At 51.2% G+C, this 9223-nt stretch overlaps 1 protein-coding gene across 1 annotated transcript; it reads right to left on the bottom strand.

Annotated features, from left to right (window-relative positions):
• Positions 1 to 3877: 3877 nt before the first annotated feature.
• On the bottom strand, positions 3878 to 8139 carry LOC128828415 (microtubule-associated proteins 1A/1B light chain 3C-like). Its single transcript, XM_054013091.1, has 4 exons — positions 8062 to 8139; positions 7902 to 7957; positions 7195 to 7301; positions 3878 to 4529 (listed from the first exon to the last, which is right to left on the bottom strand). The coding sequence occupies exons 1-4, from the start codon at positions 8117 to 8119 to the stop codon at positions 4337 to 4339; spliced, it is 414 nt and encodes a 137-aa protein (XP_053869066.1). The 5' UTR covers positions 8120 to 8139; the 3' UTR covers positions 3878 to 4336.
• Between the last annotated feature and the right edge of the window lie 1084 nt (positions 8140 to 9223).

The following is a 9223-nucleotide window of genomic DNA, read 5'->3' as shown; positions in this document are numbered from 1 at the left end:
ATGTATCATGTCTAAGTAGCCTTAGTAAAGCATTTGGTCAGCTTCTTGAGAAAGGAATGTGCAAGTTAAGTGCCCAATCCAGAAACACTTAAGGGATAATGGATCTTGGAAGGCTCCAATCCACATAAGACGTCTACGTGAGGATGTTCAAAGTAGCACGTGAGCCATGGCTGCTGCCTGTAAAAACAGAGGGTCCTGTGGCACCTTTAAGACTAACAGAAGTATTGGGAGCATAAGCTTTCGTGGGTAAGAACCTCACTTCTTCGGATGCAAGACAAATTGAGGTGAGAAGAAGGTGAGGTTCTTACCCACGAAAGCTTATGCTCCCAATACTTCTGTTAGTCTTAAAGGTGCCACAGGACCCTCGGTTGCTTTTTACAGATTCAGACTAACACAGCTACCCCTCTGATACTTGTAAAAACTGAGTCATGCATGGACATGTGACTTGCCCAGGTGACTCCAAAACTCCATCTTGGAGCTGGACTTTGCATAGGAGAGAGGAGGGAGTCTCCACCCACAAGAGAAAGTCTATTTAAGCCCATGGGAGACCCCTCCATTTTGTCTTCAGCTGGCTAAAGAGATAGCCTCTCCACCCCCAAGGATACCTGAAAGAAACTGGAACAAAGGACAGTAACTACAGGGGGGGTGTGAGTGACTGCTGGACCCAGACTAGAAGGAGACTAGTATGTAAAAGGAAGCTTACTGGAATTCTTCTAAGGGTGAGGTTTTTATCTGTACTCAGTTTTCTTACTGTATTAAACTCAGACTTGCATGTTTTATTTTATTTTACTTGGTAATTCACTTTGTTCTGTCTGCTATTACTTGGAACCACTTAAATCCTACTTTCTGTATTTAATAAAATCACTTTTTACTTATTAATTAACCCAGAGTATGTATTAATACCTGGGGAGGCAAACAGCTGTGCATATCTCTCGATCAGTGTTATAGAGGGCGAACAATTTATGAGTTTACCCTGTATAAGCTTTATTCAGGGTAAAACAGATTTATTTGGGGTTTAGACCCCATTGGGAGTTGAGCATCTGAGCGTTAAAGACAGGAACACTTCTGTAAGCTGCTTTCAGGTTAAGTCTGCAGCTTTGGGGCACGTGGTTCAGACCCTGGGTCTGTGTTGGAGCAGACGGGCGCGTCTGGCTCAGCAAGACAGGGTGCTGGAGTCCCAGGCGGGCAGGAGCAGAAGTAGTCTTGGCACATCAGTTGGCAGCCCCAGGGGGGTTTCTGTGATCCAACCCTGTCACACTCATGACTTGCATGGTGATTTACCAGCCAAGCTGCAAGGAGCTCCCCGCATTCAGCAATAACTAGAGCTGAGCAACTAACTACTATTCTGGGTCACTGACCCAACCGCGACCTGGACAATCGTTTGGGGCGACGGAAGTGGGTTTTTTTCATTTTTGAATTTTTTAAACTCTTTTTAAAATAAAATTGAATTAAAATTAGTCATTGTCAGGATGACAATCATTTGAGATAAAAAAATCCAAATGTTTCCTTAGAAAATGCCAAAATGAAACAGATTTTTTTTGGTTTGTTGTTGTTGTTTTTTTAACCAAGACAATTCAGCAGATGCAACACAAATTTGCAAAATGTCTTGGTTGATCTGAATCTGCATTTTGTGGCCAAAAAGGAACTTTAGCTGAACTATTTTGCCCCACGGTGGCTCTAGCCAGGTGTGGGGTTCTGCGGGCTAAGGGAATTTGGACCAGGCTGTGCAATTCTGTCTTTTATTAGAAGGAGAGAGGATCTACTCCACACGGAACATTTCTGCAAACTGGGACTGGACCCAGAGGTGCCAGGTGCTTTGGGACCCTCCCACACCTGGCACAATATTCTCTAGCCTTGAAAGCAGAATAGAGCTAGTCAACACAATAGGTCTCTTCCCGTCTCCTGCAGCTCCCTCTCCTATTTCTAGAGCTGCCATCACTGAGACGTCTGGACTGTTGTCTCTGAGGCTCCTGAGACAGTAGGATTTTATAAAGACCAGCAGCACCTGTGCGATGGTCTGACCTCCTGCATTAGCGCAGGTCAGAGAATCCCACACCTTGACTTCTGCGTGGAGCCCAGGCACTTGCGGCTGGGCACGAAAAGAGATCCCGTTTCCATGAAAAGACCAAGTGAGCGAGGACCCACATCATCTCTGGGGAAGCTGCCTTAGTCCTTACTGCTCAAAGTCACTGCCTCCTTCCCAGCTTGAATTCTTCTGGCTTCAGCTCCCAGCTCTTGGTCTTGTCACGCCTTTGCCTGCTAGAGTAAGGAGACCTCTAACCCCAGGGAGCCTGTTCGGAGGCTCATGGTAGCAATAAAGCTTCTGCAACACTGCAGCCCCGGGGACACAGAGCTGCTGTGATACCTCCTTCTGCACTGCTATTTTCTCCCCTCCTGCCACGATCTCAGTGACTGACTGTGCCGAGAAACACTCCGCCTCATCGGCCACGGACTTCTCTCCTTGAGCAGGAAAGCCACACACAACTTTTCCCTGCATTTCACACTGGAGATAGACCCTCCCCGTGCCTGCTTTAACAGCTTACCCTATAGGCTAATTTGCTAGAGTAATATTTATGAATGTTTTTAACATTGAAGTACATGGAATATTTAGCCAAAGGGCTTTATTGCCATGGAAATATTTAAGAGGCATGTCACAGTATCACTGTCAGCTCAGGAAACATTTATATCCAACTCACAACAACGCTAAAATTTAGCATGGCCAGTCTGTGCTGCAAGTTTAGTTACATGCACTCATAGCCTGGCAGAGGCAGGCCATGTGCTGGCCCATGTACAGGTCTCATCTTCCACCAGATGGTCAGGGAAAAATACTCCAGCTCCCCATCTCCCTTTGACACCTCTGCACTGTTTCACCTTCTTATGCTAGACACTAACTCCCCCTGCTCCCCATCCCTCTGCAAAGATGGGCACCAGCCGTGTCTCTTCTCATGCAGCCTACAGGGCACTGCCAGTTAACAGCTGGGCATGCAGCACACTGGAGGGCAGGGGGCTTAGTTAGAATCTTAGACTATCAGGGTTGGAAGAGACTTCAGGAGGTATCTAGTCCCACCCCCTGCTCAAAGCAGGGCCAATCCCCAGACAGATTTTTGCCCCAGATCCTTAAATGCCCCCTTAAGGATTGAACTCACAACCCTGGGTTTAGCAAGCCAATGCTCAAACCACTGAGCTCTCCCTCCCCCCATGATCAAAAAGAACAGGAGTACTTGTGGCACCTTAGAGACTAACAAATTTATTAGAGCATAAGCTTTCGTGGACTACAGCCCACTTCTTTGGATGCATATGCAAAGCTTATGCTCTAATAAATTTGTTAGTCTCTAAGGTGCCACAAGTACTCCTGTTCTTTTTGAGGATACAGACTAACACGGCTGCTACCCTGAATCCCCCATGATCGTTCGCCATCATCCTGCCCCTCATGCAGTCAGAGGCTCGTGCAGAACAGGTATTGGATGCTTCTCTTATCCGGTAATGTTTCATGCCCCCCGTCACAGAGAACCTGTCACCTCTGTGGGCAGCATGTGCTAGTTATATTGTGGGCAGGCAGCACGTAGACCCCAGGCCTAGAGGAGCTCCAGGGCTCTGTTCCCAGCATTGTCACACACAGGTCAGTGACCTGAGGCAAGTCCCTTCCTCTCGGTGCTTGTTTCCCCTCTCACAGTTTGCCTGATGACACCACTTGCCCAGATTACAGCCCCTAACACAGTAGGACCATAATGGGATACAAGGTTATCAACCCAGCCCTGCCCCCATCTTTGGGAAGAGCCCCATTAAATGATCAGAGTAAGTCACATTTCAATTGCTTTATTCCAAGGACTCAAACTTAAAACCAACAGGAGACGTTACAGACAATAGATGTGAAGCTTAAAAATCCCAGCCGTGGAACCCTGGTACACCAATCCCTGTTACAGGAGCAGACTTGCTAAAACTAAACTTAAGTTCCCGGTGCCGCTAACCAGAACAACGTCCAGCAGTGAAATCCTTTAAAAAGGGAGAGGAATAGGCCTGTTAAGAGAATAACCTTGCAGCGGATCAGAGTGAGACTCAATAGGATGTTTAGTGATTCTGGCATTAAAAACACTTCATAGCTTTAGTCACAAGTTCTTCTTCTAACAGGCATCTGTTCAGAGAGACTCAAGTCCCCAGTGCTGTTGCAGGAGAGTGATCCTGCTAGTAGCTCTTGGACTTTCATGCTTTCCTCCTCTATCCCCACACAGCAGTTTAATTAAAAATTCAGGTTAAGAAAGAGGTTTTCAGCCCCTGCAGTTGTTTGCATCACAAGATAAACCAAAGACAGACAGAGACCAGCTGGCAACAGGCAGGTTCATGGCTGAGTCACCGCAGGGCCATGCAAGCAGCGGCAGCCGAACATCTCCTGGGAAGCGTAGGTTACGTAGAGAAAGCCATCCTCATCCTTGTGGTCGCGGTACACCTCCCCCACGGTCACACTCATGCTGGGCAGGCCCTTGTTCACTAGCAGGTAGAAGGCCTGCGTTGCTGTCAGGGACATGCGAGTTCTGGGGGTTTAAGGAGATTTTCAGAGACTGTTAGATAATGAGATCCACAACAGTTCCAAGGAGCGTGAATTGCAGCATTTGGCATCTCGAGTTACTGATGTCAGTGATTGTCACTAGCTGCTGTACAGACAGGATGGACCCTGCCCAAGAGACCTTGGCATCCGAGTACGAGATGGAACAGGTGAATGAAGCATTTAAAGGCTCTCGATGACTATGCAATGTCTCTGGCTCTCCCCACAGTCACCAAGCCTCAACACTGAATGCATGTGAGGGAGGAAGTCTCATCTCCATGAGATAGGGAGCTGAGGCCCTAAGAGGCTAAGTGATGCACCCAAGGCCATCCAGGGAAGTCATTGGCAGAGCAGGGAATTGACACCCTCTTCCCCCCCCCCCCCCCAGCTCTCCCAAGTCCCAGGATAGCACCCATAACCCCTGCTCTGCCCTTCCTCTGCATGTTCTCAGAGTCCACACAGAGCATCCTTCAAAGAGGTAGTCACCACTCCCTCACACACATTCTGCACTTGTTATTGTAGGGTTGGCTTGCATGCATGCTGTTTGTGTTGATTAATCCTACTGGAGCGTTTGTGGTTAACAAGATACTCATGACAGAGGCCCAGTAGCAGTTCTTATAATGTGTGTCAGACCTGACACCAGCATGTTAGGTGCAGTATCATATACTGACAGTTAACACCCCACCCAATGACTTTTGGAACCAGCATGTGTACAGGGTGTGTATAAAGAGTTATAAATAGGTGGTAGAATCGCCCTCAAAGTCTCTCTGGCAAGATATGCCAAGCCCAGTCTGCCTAGGCAATGGAACGTGTATTTGCTTGTTGGACCTGCCTGGTCACCAGGCAGAGACAAGAAAGGTACATTTCTATCCCAGGTAAACAAAAGCAACCTAGCAAATGGGGCAGACTGCCTCGGAGTAGCATCATGGGGGAGGAAACTGCAGAAGTTAGGGTGGTGTCAGTTCCCTGGCGGGAACAGCAAGGTGGGCCCCCAGGAGAGCTTCCTGGCTCTTGAAGCAGGGTCAGTGACCTTTGGGAAGAGAGAGAAAAGGCCATTTGGCCTCCTTCACTGGAGGGGACCAAAGGAACCCAGCACTTGCCACTGTTTTTATTCCATATCCTTGGCATCACTTAATCCCTGTCCTTTTTGTTTAAGGGACTTGTTTTACTTTTGCTATAAACCAATTCAGTCCTTTGATGAAAGGAGAGTGTTTGTTAACCCCAGCTAAGTCCATGCACTGCTGGGTACCGTCTCTTCAAGGAAGCCACTAACGTAGTAACTCGTTTAAGAGTTGAGCGCAGGGGCTGGTGGATGCTACAGGGCAGATTTAGGGGCGGCGGGGGGAGGATGCCATGCACAGAGCACCTGGGCAGGCAAAGCCAGGGTGCAGCTTGTGTGTTCGCTGTTTGCCACAGCAGTGCAGCATTGAAGGCAGCCAGCAAGAACCCTGCAGCATCACAGCGCCACACAGCCATGTTGGACGGCACTGGCCAGGGAAACATTCTGCCTCAGTGGTGCCACTTTGAGCAGGAAAGCGGAAATGCCAGCCCCAAACACACAGAGTAGCACAGCGAGCTGCTGCCCTGGCCTGTTGGGGGGGGGGGGGTGAGGGGGGGGCTGCTGTTTTCCATTAGCCCCCCCTCACCTCTGTTGTTCTAGTTATTCATCCCTTCTCACTGATTAGTGCAACCCTGAGACATCTGTAATAAGCCAGCTTGGAAAGAAGTTATTAGTCATCTCAGCTGAGCACGCAGGGCTGGGATCCAGGAGGGCTGTCTGTCTTATTAAGCCTTGCAAGTTTGGTATTTCTGGTCTCTAGTTAGAGGGAGTTTCTTTGATCAGGTGTAATGCTGCTAATTAGCACGCTGAGCCTCTCTCGGACATCACTAACCACTGTTGGCAGCAGCGACAGCTTGTTTGCATCACTGCTAATTGCCTGCCTCTAATCAGCTATTCACCTGTGCCTGTTTGCAACTTCACACAGATCATTCACATCAAACAGCAGAAAAGCCAGGCTGCCAGCGTGCCACTGCAGGCCTCAGCAACAAGGCCATTCCCAGCCTCCCATCCCAGAGGGAGCAGGAAATTCTTTACAGCAGCAGCCCCTCCCAGTCAGGGGAAGAGGGGCCAGGTCTGTTACACCAATGGCCCTGGTGGACTTGTAAAGCTGGTCTGGTTTCACCAGTGCAAACCCTGAATGCAGACGCACTTAGAGTTTAAGCCTCACGCACCTATGATTGCCAACTCTGACTGAAGCTATTCTGGAAGATTCCCCCACCCCCAACATGACAAGGTCATTTCCTTAAAATAGCCTATTAAAGTCTCCCGGATTGCCTTCAGCAGTCACCAGGAGATCAGTGCTGATTCTGGGAGACTCCAGGCCAATCCTGTAGGGTTCACAACCCTACTGTCACCCTGGTTCCCAAATTAAGCCAGACAGGTTTAAGGTGCAAATGCTTCTGCATTAGAGGTTTGCATTGATGCAACCAGTTCAGACTTCAGCCTATTTACTGAGATTGATGCAGCTTTTCCAATGTGGACAAGCCCTTTCTATTTTAAAGAGTGTGTGAGGGAAAAGAGAGGGGACTTGCCCTTTCCCAGATCTGGGCCACATGAAAGAGCAAACCCTCCCCCCCACGCACTCATTCCTTACCGCAGGGTGATCACAAACTGAGACATGGAGGAGTCCTGGGAAACTAGAAACTTGGTCCTGTCCAACAGAGGCAGCTGCTTCTCCTTCTGGTAACGCTCCACCACCACCTGGAGCCAGAGAGGAGAGACGGGTTAGAGCAGGACCTAGGGAGTTTGCAGACCAGCTTCCCTGTCCCAGAGGCACTGAGAGCCCACAGGGCCACCTGAGACTAGAAATGCCTTTCCTGAGGGTCTCATTTGCACCATTCCCAAGCCCCAGCATCCAACTCAGGCCCTGGACAGCCCTGGTATTTATAAAGGAAGGTTGAGATTTTTATTTGGTGGATTGTTTGAGCCTGTCAAGGTCTCATTTTCAGGCTTCCCCAAGCCACCAGGCTTAGAAGTTTAAACCAACAGTTTCCCCATGAGAAAAGCGATCACACAACCCACAGCAAATTCATGGGAGTCAGCCATGCTGCCTTCACAGGGCAGAATTTGCCCTTCATCTGCAGGTCTCACTGGATGTCAGGCACTTCAACCACTCAATTTCACGGCCCACGACTCCTGTGCTGGCCTAGGCGACAGTGCCCGGTGTGCAGATACCAGGCTATGTTGTGTAGTGGTAGGAAGCCGGAGTGGGGCAGGAGAAGCTGTGGGCCTTGAGTTTGGTTAGCGAAGCTCAAGAAGTGTTAAACGCCCCCAGGGCAGACAGAGAGAGAGGAACTTTACCGGGATCTTGGTGGGGTACTTCGCCCGGATTTCAGCTGCTTCCCGCATCCTACTGGCTGCAACAAGAGAAACAGACACCTGGGTACAGGGGCCATGCCTGGGCCTCCACCCCAGCTCTCTTCCCCCCTTGGCATTTCTCCCCAATCCCCCCGGGATTTACCCAGGCTCTTCCGCTGCTTGAAAGAGCGACTGTCGCTACTGCTTCGGCGACACAGCATCTTCTGGAGGAGGAAGGTTCCCGCTGCCCTCAGGACTCGCCCCGCAGAGCCGCGTCACTGGTGATGAGAGCAGAGGCTACCTGGGCCCCTGATATAGCCCCGCCCCGCCCACATGCTCAGGTGGGGGCGGAGCCAGCCCTGAGGCCACTGAGGCCCTGTAAGCCTCCAGCCAGGCACCAGGCAGAAGCAGACTAAGCAATTGCTTAGGGCCCCCACGCAGCTCAAGGGGGGGGGCCCATTTGCTTTTTATAATGTGTTGGGGGGGCCCCATGGGTTAGCACGGCCTCTGGCTGCGCCATGCCAGTGCAGGACGAGGGTGAGACACCCAGGGCAAGCCCCGCGTGCATCCGTGCCGTGTCTGCATGAGGGGTAGCTGCTCCATCGGGCTCGTCACACCAGTGCACATTTCCCTTGTCCAGGTGGGGCCCGACGGAGAAGGCAAGGGATGGTTTGGGGGTTCTGCAGCTGGCCTTCTGGCTGTGCGCATGGCTGGTCCTCCCGGCCAAGCTGCCCCTGCTCCAGCGTCCCAGCCCCACAGGCTGCCACTCCACACAAAACACCGTGTGGAGGCTGCAGATGGAAGCACTCCAAGGGCAGGGTTCAGGAGCCTCAGTGCTCGCGGCTCCAGACAGAGCACAGCGCTGCCCTCTGCGAGATGAACTGGGGCAAAGCGCCTGGGTTCAAGCCCGGCTGCCCCAGTGCAAACAGCGGCTCTGCCTGTCAGTGCTCAGGGTCTGGCAGGGAATGGGGACGCCAGTGGCGTCAGCTCAGCTCCCAGCCAGAGCCCAGCTCACTGCTGGCATAGGAGGGGCGGCTGTGGGGTTCAGGCCTTCTGCTGCAGCAAATGTGGGTTCAATTCCTGGCTCTGCCACAGACGCCTTGTTCGACCTTGGGCCAGTCGCTAGGCGCCCTGGGGTAATAGTCCGGTTGGTGCATGTTCAGGCTTTTTGCCGCAGGGGCTGCCCCTCATTGTGTGTCTGGGCAGCACCTGGCACCTGCTCCTGGCACAAAACCCATAGCCGCAGTGGCAGCCCAGGGCTTTGCGAGGGTCTGGCCAGCCCACCGGAGGCCCTGTCCCCTGAGATCCCTGGAACTTGGTTCTTG

This window comes from Malaclemys terrapin, chromosome 23, assembly GCF_027887155.1.
Source record: "Malaclemys terrapin pileata isolate rMalTer1 chromosome 23, rMalTer1.hap1, whole genome shotgun sequence".
NCBI classification, from domain to species: Eukaryota; Metazoa; Chordata; order Testudines; family Emydidae; genus Malaclemys; species Malaclemys terrapin.
This window is presented reverse-complemented; position numbering and strand designations above follow the sequence as displayed.

What these genes read in the sequence shown, in the direction of transcription:
- LOC128828415 (XM_054013091.1), bottom strand. Translation starts at nt 8,119, where the DNA reads ATGCTGTGTCGCCGAAGCAGTAGCGACAGTCGCTCTTTCAAGCAGCGG. An exon ending in CAAGCAGCGGAAGAGCCTGG is followed by an intron (nt 7,958 to 8,061) that starts GTAAATCCCGGG and finishes CTCTTGTTGCAG; the next exon opens with CCAGTAGGATGCGGGAAGCA. An exon ending in AGTACCCCACCAAGATCCCG is followed by an intron (nt 7,302 to 7,901) that starts GTAAAGTTCCTC and finishes CTCTGGCTCCAG; the next exon opens with GTGGTGGTGGAGCGTTACCA.